Below are 25,207 nucleotides of genomic sequence, written 5' to 3' on the forward strand. Positions count from 1 at the left end.
CATAAATACGGAGACATTCTATATTTTTTGAAAAATGATTTATATTACTGTTTGGTTTAATTTAATGCGCAAATGAACAAGGTTGGATAGATACACATATTCAATGGGCCTGCGACATGAGGAGACTCGAGAGAACAGACAATCAAATTACAATCATTTAAACCGTGATGTGTATTTCTCAATGAGCTCTTCTTTAGGTGGACATGGAACAGAGGCAATGTTGGGTGGCAATGCAGTTGTCCCCTGCACAGGTTCGTTCACAACTCCATTTATGTGCCTATCTAGGACGTCAACAATAAGTCTCTCAATAAACTCATATTGCATATCCTCAAACACTGGTTTGATCACCCATTGTTTACTTCTTTTAGTGAAGGCCTTATTGTAGCGAAGCGTCCCTAAAGTTCCGGTCGTCCTACTTTGTTGACGGCCAACATTATGGTTATGTGCCAAGACCGCTAAAAGAGTCCGATTTATCATGCCCTCCATGCCAAAATGCAATCGTTTTGGCCTGTACTTTAGGCACATATTGTGGAACACCTCCAAATCTCCTGTGTGGCAGAATTCCGTGAGTCCCCTCAAAGCTTTTGTTATAGTTTTATCAAATACAATCTTTTCAATGGCTTTGTGAGTGGGTGATGAAGGAATCAACCACTTCTTCTTCCGTGCCTCCTCTGTGGACAAATGGCCATGTTCACAATTGTGGAAATGTTGATTCGTGTTCCATCGGTGAACGTTTGTACAATGTGGCATAACTGACCGCCATTTTTCCAGTAGAATTTCCAACGACCCTCCACATGTTTTTGAGCTCCACCAAAGATGGTTGCTGATTGACTTGGACCACTGTGAAATACCTTGCAATTCTTTTTTTTTACCTGCAGCCGACAATTTTTTATTGATTGTTTTTGCAAGATGCCAAACGTCAAATTGGTGATTTATATTTTTGTACTGTTCTCTCATTGTCTTGGCAATTGAAACGTGTCTGTCCGTGGCTATCAGGTCGATCACCATTCCCCGCGATTGTAGTTCTTGCAATGATGCTACAAAGCCAACTTTCTCCATGGCCACTGAGGATGTACTTTGTGACACCTGCACGACCACCGAACTCACAATTTTCTTACTTTCCATGTCCTGAAAGTGGTAGGTGCAGTACTTGGCTGAAAATCCTGGGCTGTCGCACTGTCCATCACCGGCTAGCCTGAACCGTTTGCCCGCGAATGTACTATCAATAGACATTTTTTCCATTCTCCAAGCTTCGCTAATGGCTGGAAATAGATAATCGGTTTGGTATTTGTAGAACTGAGTTTTCGCAATGAAATGGATTCCCACAAACTGAAAGAAAGACTCTAATTTTTTAAAACTTGAACCACTAAAAAGTGCAGCCGCTGCACAAAGTAGATTGCCTGCTGGCAGTTGTCCCAGCATAGGTTGTGCAGACCATGTGAAAGGATGATATTTTGTACAGGTGGCATGTATTTTAAGGTTAGTGCCTCGAATTGCACGAGTCACATTAATCAATGGCTCCCCACATACTTCCCCACCAACCGAATGCCCACATTTCATCCGAATAATAATATCAATCAAACAACTATCGAATACAATGAATTTGGCCTCTTTCCTTATACTGTCACTCTGCATCCCAGCTGGTTCGGCCTGTAACGTTGAGGACATGTCACTCACATGAAAGGTAGAATCTCTGATATCGTCTTCCGCTATGTTCAGTGATATTGATGGTGTTTCATTGTCGTCCACTTCATTCTCTTCCATTGCAACATCTGTTCCTTCTCCGGCGATGGGTGAATAAAACAATTTCTTCAACTTTCTCGCGGTCTTAGTTTTTGCGGGTGTGGATTCTGTGAATTGATCTCCGACTGCATCCGAACTACCAGGAGGACATTCACTATCAATGGCTGGTGGTGGTATAGCTCCGTTGTCAATCACTTCATATTCTTCCCATTGGCACGATGCATCTCCAGTCTCAAGTCCCTGCCAAAAGGTTTGACAAGCAACATCTCTCGTTCGCTTCACTGTCTGTGTAGATCTAGTTCGTACACCCACTCGCAACTAGAGGACAGATTGGAAAAGGGATGTTCAGTTTAAACACAACTTACAGTATTGAACTATTAACAGTGAAAAACAACATAATATAGTGACCAGGACACTAACCTTCTTTTGCTTTCTTTTCTTTGAAACTTTCTTGCCTCGAACTTCAACATCAGGACGCTGTTGCTCCGACTCGTGTGTGCATGTCTCCACTTCCTCTTGCGCTGCAACGACTATGTTTTCCTGATAAGCACATCCATCACGCACTGACGCTCCATCGACTCCCTGAAACATAGAACTTTCATTAGTATGTATAATAATATCGAAAACACAAAATGTACTTGGGGACCAATACCCACGTGCATCTCAATAGCAAAACACGAATGAACGCTTTGTGTAGAACATTCAAACGACAATTATTCACGCATTGTTGATCTAGTTAGATGGAACTGTCAAGATCCATACCTCGGGCTCCTCATAGACTTCCATTGATGATATTATTGAAGATGATGCTTCAGTGACTCCCTGAAACACAGTAATTGCATTAGTATGGTTTTCTATTTTGATAAAAAGAACAGAAACTTTGTGCAGGCGTGAACGGCTCATCTAAATAGACCTGCACAAATGATCAGTTGTCTAAAATAAATAATGGATATGTAAATATGATTCGATTTGCTCGATCGTTGGAAGTGTCACCACCCAGAGATCTGCATCAACTACTAGGGGTGATGTTCTTGTAGAAGAAGCTCCGTCATCTCCCTGAAACATAGTACTTGCGTTAATAAAGAAGGAAGTATAGCGGATGTAATCACGTCATATGATTTCGCTTGATTGAACTGTCAGTATCCATACCTCGAAATGCATAAGAACATCAAGGGACGATGTAACTGCGGTGCACACTTCTGCAAGCTGTTGCGCCGACCCGTAACTGCACGCACCCCTTCTTCTTGGACTAATGCTCCATCGACTCCCTGAAACATAGGACTTACTAATGAACACAATATTGAAAAAAGAAGACACATAGGAGGGCGACGACTTAAGGACATATCAATGGCTAAAAACGAAAGAAACATTGTGTGTAACAATCACGCTACAAGAATGCAAGATCTGATGATCTCCATCGATGGAACTGTCCTGAAACGTACCTCGAGCATCTGAGTGACATCAACGGTAGTCGTCAATACGTTGGACTCCTCAGCATCTCCCTGAAAGACAGTACTTGAATTATTTTGGATAACAATAATTATAACTGAAAACAAAGACTAGAGGACGAGTACAAGGGTGTACCATTAGGTAAAATAATTAGACGATAAATTAAAACTATTGATTTACATGCCTAAAACAAGTCAGTGGCAGAATAGCCAAGTAAGATTACCCGATAGGCGCTTGAAGTGGCTGATGACTGCAATAACGACACGGATGGAGAATCTTCCGCCTTCATATTGAGTGGATACATAAATGGGGAAATTATTGTTAGCTAATGCTACACACTACCGCAAGGCCGAGAGATAAATACGTAAACTTGACTCACCAGTGGAGGGATGTGGACGAATAGAGTGGGAATAGCGGTTGAGAGCAATTTTCGCCTCGCTCGCGGTGTGTTCTTCTTTATTAGCAATGATGTGGAGTACATGTGAGAGGTAAAGTGCCTGCTGCAGATGCGGTATCGATCACCCCTCTTGTCCGCAAAGACTTCTAGGACTCTACTTTCAAGCTCAGAGGGTGGATATCCGCAATATCGGACCCATTCTCTTATCTGATCTATTGTCTTAGGGAAAACATGCATTATAGTACCTTCAGATTTATTATGGGTCTTCGAAGGGCAACCGCCAATGGAACAGGCAGGCATTGTGGAAAGTTCTGAAAAGTAAAGATCAACAATTCTCTATGAATACCAATGTGTTAAAAAATTAAATGACACATAAAAGGTTCAATGCAAGGTATGTTTTGGTTCTTGGAACTATACACGTTATTCACATGCGGATAAGTATTTGAATAACTTTAAAAAAATAGAAAAATAATTTGACTAAACTCAGAACATGTGACTAGTTCCTTGCATGTACTGTCTTGAACGAAAAGAAATTGGACGCAAAATGAGTATGGTACATGGCCTTACCTTGACGAGCAAACAGTTAGATGCAGGGATCAGAGTAGTTTCTTGTCGTAGAACAGGGAGCAGTTCACAGGTTGCAAACTGACGAGTTTCCTCGAAGTGGTCACGGAAGTTCACAGAGACGAAGAGCAGATAACCAGCACCTTCACGGGTTGACTAGCAAAGTGCAAAGAAGTTCTCATTAGAAATATGAAGTGGGTTATAAAGAATTCGAAACAGGGGTGTGTTTGTGAATGAATGACGTGTATATGTCATGGCATTATGCGGTTTGCAGGGGGCCGTCCAGCGTGAGGGGGGATGCTTGGCAGGAGACACGGGGTCTGGCGGTAGACATGGGAACAACAACCCATGCTCTATAGACCACTTTGAAGTGTACATGGTCTTTGGCACCTCTTGGCCTTTATCGCTCCCTGACAGCTCCACTTGGCAGCACAAGTACCCCGGTGCGAACTGCCTTTGATAGGGCGGGGGGTGGATTGGGGCGGTGGTCGTGCAGACAAGACACAGGAAGACTTGTGAATGGAGACACACTTATGTGGATTGCAGGGGGCCGTCCAGCGTGAGGGGGGATGCTTGGCAGGAGACACGGGGTCTGGCGGTAGACATGGGAACAACAACCCATGCTCTATAGACCACTTTGAAGTGTACATGGTCTTTGGCACCTCTTGGCCTTTATCGCTCCCTGACAGCTCCACTTGGCAGCACAAGTACCGCGGTGCGAACTGCCTTTGATAGGGCGGGGGGTGGATTGGGGCGGTGGTCGTGCAGACAAGACACAGGAAGACTCGTGAATGGAGACACACTTATGTGGATTGCAGGGGGCCGTCCAGCGTGAGGGGGGATGCTTGGCAGGAGACACGGGGTCTGGCGGTAGACATGGGAACAACAACCCATGCTCTATAGACCACTTTGAAGTGTACATGGTCTTTGGCACCTCTTGGCCTTTATCGCTCCCTGACAGCTCCACTTGGCAGCACAAGTACCCCGGTGCGAACTGCCTTTGATAGGGCGGGGGGTGGATTGGGGCGGTGGTCGTGCAGACAAGACACAGGAAGACTCGTGAATGGAGACACACTTATGTGGATTGCAGGGGGCCGTCCAGCGTGAGGGGGGATGCTTGGCAGGAGACACGGGGTCTGGCGGTAGACATGGGAACGACAACCCATGCTCTATAGACCACTTTGAAGTGTACATGGTCTTTGGCACCTCTTGGCCTTTATCGCTCCCTGACAGCTCCACTTGGCAGCACAAGTACCCCGGTGCGAACTGCCTTTGATAGGGCGGGGGGTGGATTGGGGCGGTGGTCGTGCAGACAAGACACAGGAAGACTCGTGAATGGAGACACACTTATGTGGATTGCAGGGGGCCGTCCAGCGTGAGGGGGGATGCTTGGCAGGAGACACGGGGTCTGGCGGTAGACATGGGAACAACAACCCATGCTCTATAGACCACTTTGAAGTGTACATGGTCTTTGGCACCTCTTGGCCTTTATCGCTCCCTGACAGCTCCACTTGGCAGCACAAGTACCCCGGTGCGAACTGCCTTTGATAGGGCGGGGGGTGGATTGGGGCGGTGGTCGTGCAGACAAGACTCGTTTGCCGCAGGGCCTCACCAAGGAGAGGCCATCTAACTGCATGTAAGAGGCAGGCTGCAGGATCTAGTACATGAAAGGCAGGGGGGTGAGTTTATAAATACCTCACCCTCCCAGGAGAAAATATATGGGTGCAGTTCACCCTGGAGACCCTGGATGCCTAGGCAGTTAGTCAGCAGCAGGCTGGCCTGTGGTGGCAAGGCGGCACGAGCCAGAGGGGGTCATCTCTGTACCCGGTGCCCAAAAGGATGATTTATTATGATCAACCATATTGATTATTTACCTATAACCATGTTTTGTATCAATAAAATCCAACGGCCTTTTATTGCCAACGCTTGAACAAAGTGGTGTGGTAAATATTTTTGGGGGAGGAGGCAAGGCCGGGAGGCTTGATGCCAACCCGCAAAATAACATATGTATGTCTGCTGCATATGGGTTCAACGGTTATGTGGATTGAAGGTGGGCGGCCAGCGCGAGGGAGGATGCTGGCCGGAGACATGTGGTGTGACAAGACAAGGCACAGGAAGACTATTCAATGGAGACACACTAGATTCATTTAAAAAATCAAAACAACCATTGTTAAAATATATGTTGGGTTTTATTTTAGATCTTAATTTCAATTGAACATAAATAATAAACATTACACATTGTAAAGTTCCGGTTGCAGCACATCCAGGGAAAATCCGCGGTATTGTCCACTGTCGCTGGGGAAATGTTGTCTAATGGCAAGTACCGCACAGGCAGGTATTACTCTCCGAACGCGGTGTCCGAGCCTCCCGTGAAGCCACCAAGTGAAGCAACGATAGGCCACCAGCCTGTACCACCTGTGAAAATGAAAGATGCAAACTGTATTAAAATGACAAAACTTTCTTATCACTGTCGATTCAGGTAAAAAATGTCATTCTGCTTTGAAAAAAATTCTATCTAGAAAATGCACAACATGGAACCAATTTACATGCATTCGAATGATATGTAGATGTAATTTTATATGTGGGAGACAACCATGAAATAGTAGTGGCATCACTGACATCACAACCAGAGTATACTTACTCGTTACTCGGATTACGCGGACGAACAGTGCCGCGAAGTTCGTGCATGAGCACCATCATCATCCTCAACACGGTCCGTGAGAGGCAGGCTTCCCTGAACTCTGGCACCTCGGTGATGCATTGCGGACTTGGCTCGCCTTCCGAAATGTAGGCCAAGCACCCGGAATTTTCACGGCAGCAGCAGTTCTCCTCCTCAGTTGGCATTAGCTCGCACCGATTGCACGTGCACCAGGTGGAGACGCCGTCCATGCGACATGGTCCAGGCTCTTCATCCGTTGACTGGTCCTCCCAACTGCCGTCCGAATCCCCATCGTTTTCGCGTGCTTGCCTTTCCAGTAGTTCTTCCTCGGTGTACTCGGGCTCGTACATATACGGCATTATTGTAGCCATTGTGTGGTAAAGAAAGTAAAATAATTTATAGCGGTGGTACTGGTATCTGTTCACACGGGCTACAATCAACGAAGGTAGCTGACCAGAGCACAGAAACGAGTCACAGAATACTCAAAGTAACACACAGAGAGTAATGGAATCGAAAATCTGCTGCTGTGTGTTGTGAAACACTGTGTTTATACTTATTGAGGAAAGAGGCGTCCTGCCATTTCCATGGCGACAGTTCATTAGCTGAGGCGCAGCGATTGTTGACACGAAACGTGCTTTGGCGTTGGGAAATGGGCGGTACGCGTCTGCTGATGTCAGGCTCAGGGGCGGGGGATTTGATTTAGTGCCGCAAAAGCAGGTGAGCCAGGGCGATGGGGGGAAATGATAGGATTATCAGAAAATGGCGGCTGATTTCGAGTGCGTTAATGGACGAAAAGTCGGGTAAGGTCCATAGGAAAGTTTTCTACGATCTACCGAGTTATGCTTAAAAACACATGGCCGAACCGTAGGGACAATAAAAAAAAAGTCCCGGAACTCTCCTTTAAATGTGGAAAGCACTGGGCTGCACACTCACCGGCTTCACCAGCCAGAGCTAAAGTGGCTTGGTGATGGGTGTCGGTGAGGGAGGACCCTCAGGTGGGATACTACAGCCTACAAGGCACAATCAGGTGGTTCGGGGGCAGGAGGGGGTGGGCCAGACTGGGGCTTCAGAGGGGAGGGGAACGAGAAAACAGCAGAGCAAGAAGCAAGAAAAGAAGGGTAGAGGCACAAAGAGAAAGCACTGGGCAGTACACTCAACTTCTTCCCCAGCTGGAGCTAAACTGGCTTGGTGAAGGGTGTTAGCGAGGGGCGACCCTGAAGTGGGATATTTTATGGCCTACAAGGCCCAATCACGTGGCTCAGGGATGGGAGAGGGGCGGGGCCAGAGTGGGGCTTCAGCAGGGGTGGACTGGGAACCAAAAGAGGCCCTGGAAATCATTTTCAAGTGGCTCCATGTTACATATTTTCAGCATGCCCAACCCTTTTCCTATGGGAACATTTGGAAATACCACACAAAAAAGGCTAAGGATGCAGAGGCCTATCAGGAAATATCCAGAGTTCCCTATAGGCCAGTCCAGCCCTGGGCTTCAGAGGGGAGGGGAACAAGAAAACAGCAGAGCAAGAAGCAAGAAAAGAAGGATAAAGGCCAAAAGAGAGTACAGATGGAGAAACAAAATGTGGAAAGCACTGGCCTGCACACTCGCCTTCTTTAGCAGCCAGAGCTAAAGTGGCTTGGTGAAGGGTGTCGGCGAGAGGGGACCCTCAGGTGGTATACTACAGCCTACAAGGCCCAATCACCTGACTCTGGGGCGGGAGGGGCCCGGGGCCAGAGTGGGGTTTCAGAGGGGAGGGAAACGAGAAAACAGCAGAGCAAGAAAAGAAGGGTAAAGGCCCAAAGAGAGTACAGATGGAAAAACGAAATGTGGAAAGCACTGGGCTGCACACTCGCCTACTTCACCAGCTGGAGCTAAAGTGGTTTGTGAAGGGTGTCAGCGAGAGGGGACCCTCAGGTGAGATACTACAGCCTGCAAGGCCCAATCACGTGGGTCGGGGGCAGGTGGGGATCAGGGCCAGAGTGGGGCTTCAGAGGGGAGGGAAACAAGAAAGCAGCAGAGCAAGAAGCAAGAAAAGAAGGGTAAAGGCCCAAAGAGAGTACAGATGGAAAAATGAAATGTGGAAAGCACTGGGCAGCACACTCGCCTTCTTCACCAGCTGGAGCTAAAGTGGTTTGTGAAGGGTGTCAGCGAGAGGGGACCCTCAGGTGAGATACTACATCCTGCAAGGCCCAATCACGTGGGTCGGGGAGGGAAACAAGAAAACAGCAGAGCAAGAAGCAAGAAAAGAAGGGTAAAGGCCCAAAGAGAGTACAGATGGAAAAATGAAATGTGGAAAGCACTGGGCAGCACACTCGCCTTCTTCACCAGCTGGAGCTAAAGTGGTTTGTGAAGGGTGTCAGCGAGAGGGGACCCTCAGGTGAGATACTACGTCCTGCAAGGCCCAATCACGTGGGTCGGGGAGGGAAACAAGAAAACAGCAGAGCAAGAAGCAAGAAAATAAGGGTAAAGGCCCAAAGAGAGCACAGATGGAAAAATGAAATGTGGAAAGCACTGGGCAGCACACTCACCTTCTTCACCAGCTTGAGCTAAAGTGGCTTGGTGAAGGGTGTCGCCGAGGGAGAACTCTGAGGTGGGATACTATGGCCTACAAGGCCAAATCACGTGGCTCGGGCGGGAGGGGGTCGGGCCAGAGTGGGGCTTCAGAGGGGTGGGAAACGCGAAAACAGCAGAGCAAGAAGCAAGAAAAGAAGGGCAAAGGCACAAAGAGAGTACAGATGGAAAAACAAATGTGGAATGCACTGGACAGCACACTCACCAGCTTCACCAGCCGGAGCTAAAGTGGCTTGGTGAAGGGTGTCGGTGAGGGAGGACCCTCAGGTGGGATACTACGGCCTACAGGGCACAATCAGGTGGCTCGGGGGCTGGATGGGGCGGGCCAGACTGGGGCTTCAGAGGGGAGGGAAACAAGAAAACAGCAGAGCAAGAAAAGAAGGGTAAAGGCCCAAAGAGAGTACAGATGGAAAAATTCAATGTGGAAAGCACTGGGCTGCACACTCACCAGCTTCACCAGCTGGAGCTAATGTGGCTTGGTGAAGGGTGTCGGTGAGGTGGGACGCTCAGGTGGGATACTACGGCCTACAAGGCACAATCAGGTGGCTCGGGGCAGGATGTGGCGGGCCAGACTGGGGCTTCAGAGGGGAGGGAAACGAGAAAACAGCAGAGCAAGAAGCAAGAAAAGAAGGGTAAAGGCCCAAAGAGAGTACAGATGGAAAAACAAAATGTGGAAAGCACTGGGCAGTACACTCAACTTCTTCACCAGCTGGAGCTAAACTGGCTTGGTGAAGGGTGTTAGCGAGGGGCGACCCTGAAGTGGGATATTTTATGGCCTACAAGGCCCAATCACGTGGCTCAGGGATGGGAGAGGGGCAGGGCCAGAGTGGGGTTTCAGAGGGGAGGGGAACAAGAAAACAGCAGAGCAAGAAGCAAGGAAAGAAGGGTAAAGGCCCAAAGAGAGTACAGATGGAAAAACGAAATATGGAAAGCACTGGGTTGCACACTCGCCTTCTTCACCAGCTGGAGCTAAAGTGGTTTGGTGAAGGGTGTCGGTGAGGGAGGACCCTCAGGTGGGATACTACGGCCTACAAGGCCCAATCAAGTAGCTCTGTGGCGGGAGCAGAGTGGTGCTTCAGAGGGGAGGGAAACGAGAAAACAGCAGAGCAAGAAAAGAAGGGTAAAGGCCCAAAGAGAGTCCAGATGGAAAATCGAAATGTGCAAAGCACTAGGCAGCACACTCACCTTCTTCACCAGCCAGAGCTAAAGTCAAAACCTTCCTCCTGCCATGGCCAGCCTAATTAACTGACAAAGGCTCCATGGGTCGACCCTGTTCTTTGTTAGCTGCTGATGGCAGCTTTGCATACTAATCAGAGTTAATTCAAGCAGGCCCACCGGAGGCCTGGTCTCAGGACTTACAAAAGACAGGAAACCCCCAACAACCGTTCTTATGCACTATGTCAACCTGAAGCCAGCTCCCGCATCTCAGTGTCAAGGGTAGTGACCTTTCATGTCTGGGACTATGCTTTTTCAGTAGTCATCCCAGTAGGGGTAGCCCATTCAGAAGGTAAGAGTATGTGGTTTGGTGGCGACTTAAAGTCAGGTCCTGCCGCAGCTTCAATGAAGACCTGATGCTTTAATCAGAAACCACAGAGAGCTCAATTAACCAGAGAGACCCGTTGATCCACAACAGACAGGAAAATGGGTGGGACTTAGTATTACATGTTTTCATCCCTTTGCCTTTTCTGTTGCAAAGCACTCTGGTTATGACCTCACACATACAGGAGATTGTAGGTGGGGACACAGGATTGGTTCATTAAGGTAGGTTCAACCTACACCAATCACCGGGGGCCATTTGGCTTTAAAAGAGGTTTGAGCCCCTCTTTTGAGCAGATCATCTGAAGACTTCCCAATGAGTAACAAGACAAACTCAGCATTGGACCCTGGCTGAAGGTACAGTCTGCCTTACAGCTTCCAACTAGTGAAGGAAGGCTAGGATTTCCAAAGAGGAAAGCAAGATTCCTCTCCTAAACATCTCCCAGGGAACAGAGGGAGATACTAAATCCAGAGGACCCGCAAGTAGCTCCAGAACCAGTACCCAGCCAGCACACAGCGTGCCCTGCTAGGCTCTGAAACAAGCTTCTTAGGTGGGAAGTGCCAGAGTCTCTGAACCAAACCAAGGATAAGGCAGTTGCCTGCAGCACTGTCCTCAGCTTAGGGCTGTCCGCCTCAAAGGACGACACACGCCAAGTGAAGAAGCTAGGAGTGTATCGATAAGCATCCACAGACGTCCACCTTAAAGGACATTTTTTGAGCCAGTCGAGCCCCTCGAGCTGCAACCGACTGCACTGCTGACTGTCATGCTGCAGTCGCTCATGCCATCCGAAACGCTTCGACCAGTGCTTCAGACCTGCCAACCAGCACTGAGACGATTCCTAGCCCTAGGTCAGCCTGCAGCGGTCCGTTCCAGCCTTGCTCACCGAACTGCCTGCCACCTGATACCCGCAGCTGTCTCCTGTCTCAAACTCTGTCGTAGAAGCTGCAAAGCTCCCTGAAACCGACTCTACACTGTCGAGCACCAAGAACTTCTACAAACACAAGCTACATTGTGGTTATGTCCCCCTAGTTCTTCCCTGAAGGCCCCTACTGACATTTTAAAACCCTTTGCTCCCTCTGTGCTGAAACCAAGTATCAATGAACTATTGTGATTAATTGTATTTTCGCTACGTTGCAACTAACCAACAATCCACGACCTTGTGGAGAAAAGCCTGCTGTTCCATCCATGTTACCAAAATTGGACAAGGTTTATACTTGGCTTATGTTTCCAATCTGTTCAGATGACTTCTGGGGTACTAGAAGTGTGGGGATGGTATAGAAACCGATATTCATCCCTGGACCACTGGTGCCACAGAAGTCGTCACAACAGCGCTTGTTAAAGATGTGAAAGTGTTACTTGCAAATAAATGACATAACGTTCAGTTATAATATTGGCATATTTCCAAAATCAAAGTCGCCAAAAAGTCCAGCTTATACGTTTCAAGAAAAGTAGTTTACCTTGAAAAGAAAATAATTATGTGCTTGTTTTCCAAGAGTTCATAACCTGGATTCTATTATAATGTAAAGATATGACAGAAACCATTCAAAACGTTCAACCTGTTGAAGTCAAAGTGAGTATACATTTTTGTGGGGTCACAAAGGTTTGTTGGAATGGAGACACATGGCATTTAGCACATGGAGAGGGTGTCAATGCACGAAATACCCTTCAAATACGGTGGGAGTTTACATATATGAACATCTAGGATACGACCTTCTGAACGATGGCCTTTTACGAATTATTGGAATTTCTGTGGCCAAACCGCTTCGAAGAAGACAAGAAAGCATGTATCTGTAGTTCAACAGGAATTAAGAGTACATGATAGCTTCCTCTACGAGACACGAGCAGAGCAGGCTCCAGTATTTGCGACCGTCACCTGTGCCTTTCACAGCTTCTGCCGGGGTGCGGAGGGAGGGGCCTTCTCCGTGACGCAGTGCGGAGAGCGAACCTGAGCCAGCCACGGAGGGCGGAGGAGAGGAGGCGCGCGCACGGAGGCCAAAGCACCGTGCAGATAGGCGGCCCTACCCCCCTTATCGCAGGGAGTGAGTGCTCAGCCTGTGTACCATGGCCATACCCCTGCCCTGAAGTTTAAAACTGAATTAAGATGGCTGGCTCTGTGCTGCAGGGATGATGGGGGCACTACCCTCTCCAGACAACAGTTCCACGCACCGGCTTTCCTAGCTGCAGCTATCGTTCTTGTGTCTCTCTCAGACCTGCTGTCTGGGCACCAGCGGCTGCAGGGATGTCGGGCGGCGGACAGGACGAGAGCACAGTGCGGGTTGCTCTGAGGTAAGCAACACGGAATCGTCATGTTTTAAAAATGTGTTCTCCGGAGGCAGAAGACGCGAGGGGCGGTGGAGCGCGTCACCGGCGTACCAATGGTTGCAGGGGGCACAGGACTCACTGAGGGACTGGCTTGTACCCCGATCAGCTTCAGCACAGCTGGTGACCCGTCGCATACCCTATTGCCAGCTCTGCAGGTGCCCACGAGCCTTACTTCAGTCAAGTCTGGCACCTGTTTGCAGCATCGTCATCATCACATTGCCTGTTTAATACCCTTCTACTTTTTTTGCCAACGTGGACGGTGTGCGTGTAGCCTGTTGTCGCCCGACCGGATAGCTCCACGGCAGTGTTTTATGCAGCAACCAGGTGTCACGCCTTGTGAAAGTAGGAGGCAGATACATTGGTTTGTTGTCATGGCAGGGATTGTGGGGCACGAGAGGTGATGTCAGAAACGGCTGAGCTCGGAGCATTAGGCAGCCAGCGTTGTGCAAAGAGCTACGTGAGACGTAACAAAGGGGGGGGGGTCTCTGACGTCAGAATTTGATAGCCAATTGGATCGTGCCCCCCCCCCCCCAACAAGGGGCTAACTTAGACGTCACGAAAGGGGGATCTTAACGTCAGAAGCGAGACAGCTGCGCCCAAAGCCTGGCACAGCCAGGCTGCTGCTGCTCCTCATCGGCTATTCAAACAGAGCAGATGGGCCATGCTGCTGCTGCTCTGTCACTGAGCCAGTGCCCGCCGGCGCCGCAGCCTGACCTTCTTCTTTATGTTTTGTTTGCTTTGTTTTTTGCCTGTGGGCTGTTGGCAGTCGGGCTCCACTAGCTTCGCTGACAGTGAATGAAGCATTTTCGACGAAGTTTGGCCCAGCCTCTGTTCGAGTCTTTTTTTTTAGAAATGTTGAAATGTGCATGGTGCCTCCCTGATCGCCCATCGACTTACTTGTATTGCTGCTGTATAATTAATATTCCATTTGGTTTGTAAGTGGGGAGTTGTTAAGCTGCTTCAGTGATCGACCAAGAACTCGTATGTTGGGTACAGCACATTGCCTTTAAGTTACAAGCACCCCTCCAGACCTTTTTGTTAACATTTAAAGATATATTTCCCCTCCATATGCTCAGTGCTGTTTAAAACGAAACAAAACTATATCCTGTCGCTGTGTTATGTCCATATTTTTTTTTTAGTTAACCGAACGAACATCGTGGTTCTAACCGAAGTACTTGTATTGAGGACATGTTGATGACCAGGCACTTAGTTTGCTAGGTGCTTTACAGTAAGTGGCAAGGAACAGTAGAGTATAAAGGAAGCGTGGGAGCTAATGCTACATCAGTAGGGGTCCGACCAAACAGACCCGGGCTGCGCTGCACTCATGGATCTGGGTTGTGGATCACGAGGGGGGACTGGAGTGATGTAACTGCATCACTGGATGACCGCTCAATGGCAGGAGTTGGTTATTATAGTGCGATCTCGAGTGTTAAAACCGTGAGCATGTTATTGTTCTCAGGGTGTGGCGAGTTCCAAAGGTGGGGAGCCCGCAGGTAGAAGGAGGTTTGAGAAGGGTACTTTTGAGTGAAGACAAAACATATTCAAAGTTATGCACTTCTCTTTCTATGGCTACGCCTGGCAAGTGCCATCCGCAAAGTTTTATTTCCAATGAAGTATCCCAGCAGCACGGCCAGCTGATTCCATTATAGGGTTCACTGACTCGTAGTGCCGATTGGGTCTGATGGACGCAGCACCTCGGGCGGTAACCCATACATCATGGAGAAGTGATGGCAAGGGATTAAGAATATTTTAGAATTGTGCAACGGTTCCTTACGTACACCCTTGCGGTTACGACGTATGGCATGTTTTCATATAACCCATTCATTTTGAATTCTTATATTTCTACCATTTAGCACACTTTGCCGGAAAACCATTTTCTCGTCGTTTTCGGCAGCAGGCTATCAATTTGCAAAGCAGTTGTTATTTGCCTAGTGCTAGAAACTAAATTGTCAACCTGCATGTTACAACCTGCTGTAGTTTTTTCTTTTCTCCTGTCAACAGGTAGAACAGCTTTCAGAAAACCTTGACAGCGGAGGCTGCCCAATTTGGGAGCAGTACATAGGCGTGATCCAGTTTAGTGGCTAAACGGTTTTCTGATTTGTTATGCTTGCTGTAATGGCTGCCTTAAAACTCTTTTAAGCAAATCGCACAATGTTCATGTCCTATTATAAAACTCATACATTCCTAAAACATCGTATACTTATATATATTTATTGAATTCAAACATTAATGCAATTAGAAGTTCAAACAAGTAGATATCTAAACTAAACACTTGTTTTGAGCATACATTGCAGGGTGCAACTTGACCCCTGGTTAGAATTGGTGTGCTGTGTATGTGTGTAGAATTGAGGTGACTATTGACTTTTTATGTCTGGCTTGCAGCTTTGAACTTTAAATAGTTACCCATGGAATCATTTATTTCCTCCCGCTAAATGCTGCTTGCGGGTATTATGCACCCGTATTTCATAAGGTACAGTTATGTTGCCAACATGATGGTTGATATACATTTCCATATCTATTTTCACTAGCAAGTGTTATTGTAACGATTCATGTTTTGAGTGTGTTTTGACAGCTGACATGTAATCTGTATCGGTTAGTTACTTTCATGTCGGTCCTCTGCAACTTGGGAATATAGAACTCTTCTTGGCACAGAAGAGTCGCTTTTTAGAGTTTAAGAGTGTTGTGAGTTGTCATTTTTGGATACACATGCATCAGCATGTATGTTTAAATAGGCCTATATTGCTGGTTGCTAGACGTGGGGGGGGGGGGCGGGTAAGCAGGTTAAGGGTGTATTTGGAAATCTAAAAATAATTTCGAAGTCCCTTCAAGTTTTGTGTTATTAGTCACTGCTCATATGGTGGGGACATGGTTATAGATAACAAGGGGGGTCCTGGGAAGACTCTCTGCCAGACATGAGTCCTGGTTACAAGGGCCATACCCAGAGTCTTTAGCTCACTATCTTTCACAGAGGAGAAATATCCCAAACATATCAGTCTTTGTCCTGTCCTGGGGCAGTCCAGCACCGAAATGCTAGGCAATTCTCCTCTGAACAAGAATACCAACAGCAACCCCAGAAATGTGTTTAGGTCTGGTTGAACCTAATCAGTTGGGTGTAGCTGTGCCTCTAAGAATAGTGAGCAAGGGGTCCACGTCTGGATTCCCCTAGTAACTTAGGGTGAGACCAAAAGTTACTTGAAATATGCGGATAACAAGGGGGGGTGGGCGTCCTGGGAGACACTCTGCCAGATATGAGTCCTGGTTACAAGAGCCTTACATCCATCTTGTTTTTGATTGCAACTTCATCTGTTAACTTGAGGGATGGTAATGAGGTTAATGAATAGATTCTATTACTTTACAGTATACATTCATTAGTTAGAAAAGGAGAGATCCAATCCTGTCTGTCAATTGATCTTTGATTTTAATGTGATCACCATATCGGGTGACTTAAATCTTTGGGCTGACTAGCCATCACTCACTATTGTCAGTGATTTTTCTGGAATATATGGAAAGCATGTCCTTCATTCAAAGTGTAGTTAACCCTACCCATCCATATGGGTAGGGTCAAGTACCACTTAACTCAATGTTTTGCACTAAAGACAATGCCATTGCTGCCCACACACCTAAAACAGGTTGGTCTGATTACTTAATCAATCTTGTTTGGTTCTCGGTAGATACTTCTATTAACCCCCACCCTGGTCCATCGTTTAATTTCTAAATACCATTGGAATAAGCTACAGCTCGCTACTCTTGATTCTTCTCCTACATAATTGCATTGCTCTCTTTACTAATCTTACTTCACAAGCTAGCTTGGGTAATGTTCTTGCTTGTCTTTCTATTGAGACTAGCAAAATCCTTGTGAAGAAAGTTCTAAATTAGTTTACTGACCCGCTAGTAAAAGCAAAGGAAACTAAGCACCACCTAGAATGAATATGGAGAAGAGGTTCATCCTCAAGCAAACCTCCTCTATCTTCGGCACGAGAACACAACACACTATCATCAGTGGATAACTGATGTGTCCTCATTTCAGAAACAATTCTTTCACATTCTTCAAGAACTGAGGGAGCCTTGCTACAGTCTTATTGTTCGCTCTCACTGTGACTTGAGATGTAAATCTATGAAGACATAATCATTTATTTCTTAAATAGCGCTACACACACGTAGGTCTCGGAGCGTTGGAATAACAGAAGATCTTATCCCACAGAGTGGTACTTAAACATGCACACGGAAATCGCAAGAGAATCCGAAACTCCTGACTTTGCTACCAACGTTTGTTCTGGGTATTTGTGTCCCCTTTCTCGGAAGCAACTCCTTGAAATTCATAATTAATTAATTTAAGCAAATGCTTTGGTTCCCCACATCATTCTTGTCCCCATGACGAGTTTAAGTAAATCATTTAGCAGGCTCTATTAGTGTGCCAACTAGAACTGTTAATGAATGGCACTTTTTCACACAACGTAGTCCTCCTGGTTCTTTAAATGGCAATTCTTACCACCCCATACCGAGGAAAAGCTAGGCAGATCCTCCGATTTGGCAAACTATTGCACCATATCTAGTCTGTCTTACATGGCCAAGCTTTCGGCGCATACTGTGCCATCACAGTTTAGTCGTTTGCTGAAAAGCACTTTCTAAAAAAATATTTTTTGCTAAGCCTGCTTAAGCCGGTTTTTGTTTAGTATGTGCCATGTTGCCAGTCACATCCTATTGATTATCTAAGGCTGCAGATGGACTCTGGTGGAGTGGGTGCCTTGATTTTACTAGATCTCTCAGCAACATTCAACATAGTTGACCACCCTATTTTGATCAATCAATTAAATAGTATTGGCATTTGCAATCTTGCACTGGAGTGGATACTGTTCCTCCTTACAGAAAGCGCAAAGCGTTAGTGCCCCCTTTTTTGATCTTTTATATCGGGTATTTGCAGGATTCTGTGTTCTCCCCTTTATTTTACATTTTTTCTTTTTGATTTCTATATTATTTATTCTATACTAAACGATGCAAACTGACGTTCTCTGCGCTCGACCAAAAAAACTAATTTATATCAAGAGGGAAGAAGATTATGGAAATGGTCATTCAGTGATATAGGGACGGCCCGTGCCCCCAAAAAGCCTTGCTTATGATGCAGTGTGTCTTGCAGTTGATTCTTGTTGCCAACGGGAGCCAGTGGAGAGATTTCAGGGCAGAAGAGATGCAGTCCCTGGGCTTGAGGCCAAGGATAAGTCTTGCAGTTGTGTTCTGGTTTAGTTGCACGGAGCAAAGAGTAGAGTTAGGAAGATTGAGAAAGAGGCTGCTGCAGTAGTCCAGCTTGGAGAGAACCAGGGCTCTGGAGACAGTGAGCTTCTGGGCGAAGGTCAGCAAAGGTAAAATACCTCTGAGGATTTGCAGCTGGAAGTGGGCCTTCTTGTCAAGGTCTGTGATGTGAGGAAAGAGTAGAGTCATAGAGGATACCAAGGTTTTTCGACTCGGAAGATGGCGAGCGAAGAGCGCCCAAGGAGGGCGGGCAAAGTTAAAGCGGGAGCAGGGGTCCCAATGAGAAGGATCTCAGTCTCGCTGGCATTAAGGCAGAAATCGTTGGCGGAGCACAAATCCTGAATCGCTGATAGTCAGGAATGAGTGAGGAAGGAGCAGAGGCTGAGGGAAGCTTAAAGAGAGCCAAGTGTCATCCGCATAACACTGAAAGTTAGAAGATAAGGTGGAGATCAGGTCGGTCAAAGGGGCCAGATAGACATGGAAAAGCCAGGGTGAGAGGATAGAGACCTGGGGGACACCCCATGTGGAGAGAAAGGACCAAAGTCGGACGTGGAAGGAGGTCAGCCATGCCGGGGTCTGATGCGTGATGCCCAGGTTCTCACAGAGTCGATTTATCAGGGTGGCGTGATTGATCGTATCAATATGAGAGGAAAGGTCAAGGAGGATGAGGACCGAGGGAGAGCTGCAATCAAGATTAGAGAGCAGATTGTCACGGGTGTTCAGGAGAACAGTTTCTGTGTCTCAGGCTGATCTGAAGCTGGTGCATAGAACAGATATGAGTAGCTACAGTGCTACAGTTATATTTCTGTTGTTGTGAAAAGTTGCTTCATTTTTATGGCAGGGGTGTGTTGTGCAACAATGTTTAAGTTGTATGTGAGAGCAGATGTGTGTGGTAGTTAGGTTGTGCCTTTGGTACGTTCCGAAGGTGCGCAGTGCGAAATGAATAATTGGGTTAGCTATACCTTTAACATAGTCTGTCTACCCCCTGGATTCCATCTAGGTACAAAGAGCAGTGTGTAATCTCACATACAATCTAAATGCAATAAAATACCCACCCTCTGTGTGGATCTTGGTGATCCATTGCCCATCCCCAGGACCTTAAAGTGCGCGAAAATTCCCACCTTAAATGTCTAGTTGCAGCAGCAATGCCCACCCTAATATGCGTTAGCTACATCACATTCCCAAATCCAAATGATAATTCAAATGCAATTAATTATCCTCCTCCAATTTAATCCAATTGCTTGACCTAAAGGTATGTTTAAGTGCGGTACATTGCCCACCCTCAGAACCCGTTTGAGTGCAATACCCGGCCCTCTCTCAGAATTCTTATTGTGTGCAAGTTACTGGATGCACTCTTGACTCCTCCAGATGGGGCAAGGGATGGCTCGGGAGGGCGAGTGGAGGGGGGGGGGGAGTGTGTTGGAGACAGAGCTTAGAAGATAAATGAGAGACAAGAAAAGGTTTGTTTATTTATTTAGTATGGCACGCAAAACCCAGAGGTAACAGGGCGCAAAAGGTAGCTAAATGGCAGACTGGTGGGAGGGGGTGTCTGACTGCTGGTTTGTGCTAGTGTGTGTGGGGGAAGGAGGTTCAGGATGCAGGAGGGAATTGCCAGTTTTGAGAGCCTTCCAAAGGCCAGGTGATCCTCTATGAGACGAAGAGTGAGGGCAAGGGAATTCCAGAAAGTCGGTGCAAGGACGGGGAAGCAGGCTCCTCCTAGTCTGAAGAACTTAAGGGGGGGGGCTACGAGGAGGTGTGCTGAACCTGATCTGTGGATTTGCGTGGGGTGGTAGCGTTTGATTTTTTTTTTTTTTTTTGGGAGGAATTCAGGGCCTTTCTTATTGATGGCATGGTGGGTAGTGTACATGGCTTTGAAGGAGGCCCGTCGGCTGACAGGCAACCAGTGGATTAGCCTCAGTGCAGAGGAGATGTGTTCTCTAGGGGAGAGTGCAAGGAGAAGCCTTGCACAGAGAATTGGAGCCGTTGGAGCTTTATAAGTTGAGATGCAGGCGCGTCTAGGTAGATGGAGTTAGAGTAGTTTAGGCGCAAGAGAATGTTGGCCATGATTGCAGACATTCTATGGGGTTAAGAGGGATACGGTCAGCCCTACAGATAAGGGGGGGTATCAGCCACTTTTGCTCCCTAAGAATTGGCAAATACTAGGGAGTAAAAATACTCCCCAACAAAAAATGGGAAACTGATTTATAGAACCTTGTGCCCCAGATTTCAGCAACACAGCTCCGTGGATATGTTTGGACCACTAGTGCACATAGTACAGCAGGATGAAACTATTATGACTGTTTGATTAGACAAAGTAAACCTGTTTATTTTAACATGAATGAATCCCTAGGTCCAAATATTACTCATTTTTTAAAGTTAAAACCAATGTATACTTTTTCAAAATACTCCCACTTGGAATTGGACTTAGATTTGTACTCTTATCTGGACCACTGGATACCCTTGAGAATACGGAGGTGGAAGTTGCATGATCTTGTGACGGCATTGATGTGGTGAGAGCGGGTCATGTCCTAGCAAATGGTGCATCCTAGGATTTTGACTGGGGTTGATGCAATAGGCGGGAGTCCTAAGGAAGGCTGCCAAGGGGTACGTTGGGGGAAAGGGGTGTTTTGCTGCAGATGAGGATTTTGGTTTTTCCAGGATTGAGGAGGTGGTTGTTCGTTTGTCATCCAGCTGTCTATGTCTGAGAGGCAAGATAGAAGATCTGGGTGGGTTGAAGACTGCGTCATTGGCATAGTTGTAACAGATGAGATTGTGGCAGTGGATACGCGTGGGGAGGGGCCAAAGGTAGAGGTTGAAGAGGAGAGGCAGGCTCCCAGAGGGACTCCATGGTGGGGCAGAGGAGAACGGATGGAGGAGAAATTATTTGGGAGCAGTCGGAGAGGGAAAAGGAGATCCATCTAAGGGTAGTGTCCCTAATGGCTAAATTGAAGTCTTTTCGTGAGAATGAAGTGGTTGATCGTGTCACAAGCTGCCAAGAGGTCAAGGAGGATAAGTGCGGCACAGACTCTGGAGTCTGCTGTTCTTTTTAGTTTGTCCCAGATTGAGACAAAGGAGGATTTGGTTCCATGGAGGGGTCTGAAACCTGACTGGTAAGGGTCAAGAAAGCCGTGGGAATAGGCTGTGCGATTGAGTGGTTTGGCTAAGAAGCGATTGTTAGAGATGGGGTGGTAATGGAAGGGGGGTCAAGAGAGGGCATCTTTAGTAGAGGTTTGACGTGAGAGGTTTTGTATGCTTCTGGGACGATCCCAGATGTCAAGTGAGTGGTTGATTATAAATCTGGCGAGGCTTCCTGTGCAGGTGGAGGAGAGAATGTTTTTGAGAGGGGGGAGCAAGGTTTTCTAGGGGATCCTGAGGGGCGGCTATAAGAGAACCCTTAAACTGAGGGTGGGAGATTTCAGAGAAGGAGTTGAGGATGTGTGTGTGTGTGTGTGTGTGTGTGTGTGTGTGGAGGGAGATAGTTTAGCGTTGATGGTGTGGTTCTCTTGGAAGTAGTTGTCGGACAGGGCGTCACACAGTGCTTGTGAGATGTGGGTGGAGAGTTTGAACTGAGAGGGGCCATGAACTCAGTGATAATCATGTGGAGTTCTTTGCAGGGGTTGGTGGTGTTGCGGGAGCTGTAGACGGAATGTTTGGCTTTTCTGAATTGTAATCTGCAGGCTTTCATCAGTCTAGCAAGAATGGCTTTGTTTTGTGGGGGAATGGTTGGTCCGCCAATGGTGTTCCAGGTGATGGTTGAGGGATTTGAGGGAAGGGCTGAACCACCTGGGGTAAGGCCCTGTGCAGTTGGAGGGGAGTCTGGTGGTGGTTAGGCCATAGGTGCGCCATTGGTCGCAGTGGGCTGGCGAAGGGGTTCCTCCTTGGAGGGGGAGAGGGGAGAGAGGGAAGAGAAGAGATCTTATACACAAGCCAAAATAATTGGCTTTGTCATTGCTTGTTTTTAACTGGGCTTCAGTGCCAGGAACACCTACATTAAGTGGCTGAAGAACACTTTAAAATTACACAAGTAGTGCTATTACAGCTGCAATGAAGCCAATAATTCTCAGCAGAGTGTGTATAAATAACCGTGGCAAGCCAAAGTTTGATGTAAGTGACTGGTAGGGCTAGCTAGAGATCTTGGGATGGGAGCGAGAGGGTTGCAACCTTTGGCCTGCCAGATGTTTTGGACTACAACCTCCATTGACCCTAGCCAGCCTAGTCCATGGAGAGGTGTCGTGGGAATGGAAGTCCATAACATGGGCAGAGCCAAAGGTTTCAGACCCCCTGGCCTAGGAGAATGCATTTTTTGCAGAGAGGGTGGTTAGCGGGTGAAAAGGCCACAGTGATTAGCATGGCCATGGGCAGCCACTGGATAGATAACCAAGCAAACACCAGCAAGCCGTGTTTCTCCTCATGTGACATCTTCCTTCTGGCTGTATCCCAATGTAATAGTTCAGCTCATAGGTGGTGCTTTTGGACCACCTTATAGCGAACAATAAAATGACTCCTTCTTTCTTAAGCTACTAAAAAGAAGTATCCCACTTATTTCACAAACCTCCCTATCCCCCAATAAATTCCAAGTGATCATTGCATTCAGGGTGCAAACTTTGCACTCGCTGCTAGCCAATGGCTAGTGATATTTGACTTGTGGCAAGTAAGAAATGGTGTGATGTGTGAATGTGTTGTGTTCTACTTGTAGTGGTTCTGGAACACAAGGCCGTTGGTGTGAGAGTTTGGGCTGGGTGCCTGCTGCTCTCAGCTCTGATTCAATAAACCCGTAATCCTACCTCCGTCTGCTGTGTCACCTCTGTACAGTGGGGACGAGGAAGCGGATCGGCTTTCACCGGCAGGCGGTCAAGGAAAAGGCTCCTGAGAGAAGTAGCAGCCACTGAAGCCATATTGACAGAGCGATTAGGGGCACCCCCGCCAGCAGCGAAGGCTGCCAGCTACAAGGGGGGTGCGCTGAACAACCTCCACCAAGAAAAGGGGCGGGCAGTGGCCAAACCCACAGGGGGATCTCTTTTTATAAAAGAAAGTGATATTCCGGAGCGCGAGCCGGTAACGGGAATCGCAAGCTCCCTTCCTCTTCATGAGCGACCTGCAAGGTCACATGCAGCGGTACCCTACTCCACCTGCATTGTGACACGCTGCCTTGCAGCCCAGCGTGTCACATGGCCACCAGAAGCCTTGTGAAGGTTGCCTAAGTAGTGTGAAAGAAAAAAAACACAGAACGAGGATCTGCAGCGCTGATGGAACAACAGTTCACAGTGCTATTGGAAATTGAGTAAGCTACGGGCAGAGAGAAATAAATTAAAGGAACTGTGCAAACAAGACCCAGAGAGCAACCTAAGGGGAAAAAAAGGAGGAAGAGAAACAACACTGTTCAGTTATAATGCATCCTAGAAGCTGTACAAAACCAGAAACAGAGCGAAGAAGGGAATGCTGCACCAGTTATAATTGCCACATCTTAGTAATACAAGGGAAGATAATAATCCTTGTACTGAGAAGACATTGAAGCAAGAACAATTGTAATAGTTAAATAAATCCAACCATGGCTGTGGCAATACCGCCTCCACCCCCGTTTTTAGCAGAACCGCGGATGCCACCAATAAGATGGGAGTGGTGGAAAAGGATGTTTGAGACATATTTAGTGGCCATGGGGTGGGGGGGGGTGGTGACCAGTTCAATCCATCTAGGAAACAAGCTTTATTGTTACACAATTTAGGCCCAGAGGTGCGCAGCGTCTTTGATGGTCTTCCAGAGCCACAAGGTGAAGGTGCGTGTGACCTTCGAAAGACACAAATTCTTCCAAAGGACTCAGGAACCATAGGAACCTGTTGAGGGGTATGTAGCTGTGTTGAGAACGTTAAGCCACACTTGTGAATGTGGTGTTTTGACTAATTCATTGATTAGTGATCAGCTGGTGAGATGTACCAACAATCCAAGGGTTCAAGAGAAACTGCTGGCAAAGGACATGACGTTGGAACAAGCTATGGAATTAACGGGGAGCATTGAACAAACAACGCAATACATGAGAGAAATAAACGGAAAGAAGTGGTCAAGAAGTGTGCGCAGTGACTCAAGAGACCTGTTAGAGCAAGGAAGGAGTGGATAGGACATAAGTGCTTAAGGTGTGGCAACCATAGGCATACAGCGACCAGCGTGTTTTGCCCAGCGAGAAACCCAGAATGCATCAGATGCAGGCGCAAAGGGCATTATGCACGGATGTGCAAATATTATCATCAGTGCTGTGGAGCACAAGCACAGCCATGGTGAACAAGAAGGTCAAACTGGAGAAACCAATCTGCTTCATATTTTTGAAATTTCAGCAATGTCTGGGGGAGCAGAAGGTCCGGTGGACGTGTTTCAAATTGATGGTTTGGAGTTATCAATGAAGGTGGACCCTGTCTCTCCATGAACCATACTGTTGGGGGACACTTTCAAGTACTCTATTGTAACGCTCACCTGATTCCCACAGAGGCGCTGATCCCGGCTGGGCTGCTATCGTTTCTTCAATTGAGAAGCGTAGAGCTCGGACGACTCTCAGGACTGGGCTTCCTCTTATCGAATGTCTGACTTGCAGGGTAAGTTTTCTGCAGGTGGAAGAAAAAGGGTTAATCACCATTTGATGGGATTCCTTCTCCCACCAATCGCCAGTTTCTCCCACAGCCTAGCTTTCTACTTGTCTCGGCGAGCTCTCACCTTAGGCGTATAAATACTGAGCTC

The 25,207-nt window shown here is 47.2% G+C and overlaps 1 protein-coding gene across 8 annotated transcripts in view; it reads left to right on the forward strand.

The window, feature by feature from the left end:
* The first annotated feature begins 12,847 nt into the window (after positions 1-12,847).
* KIF21A (kinesin family member 21A) overlaps positions 12,848-25,207 on the forward strand; it is a 2,335,619-nt gene continuing 2,323,259 nt past the window's right edge. For all 8 annotated transcript variants that reach the window (XM_069629214.1, XM_069629217.1, XM_069629219.1 and 5 more), the window contains exon 1: positions 12,848-13,201. In XM_069629214.1, the coding sequence (XP_069485315.1) occupies positions 13,155-13,201 (47 nt within the window). In that variant the 5' untranslated portion in view covers positions 12,848-13,154. The remainder of the gene's footprint in view (positions 13,202-25,207) is intronic.

This window comes from Ambystoma mexicanum, chromosome 12 (genome assembly GCF_040938575.1).
Source record: "Ambystoma mexicanum isolate Mex_15411 chromosome 12, UKY_AmexF1_1, whole genome shotgun sequence".
Taxonomy (NCBI): Eukaryota; Metazoa; Chordata; class Amphibia; order Caudata; family Ambystomatidae; genus Ambystoma; species Ambystoma mexicanum.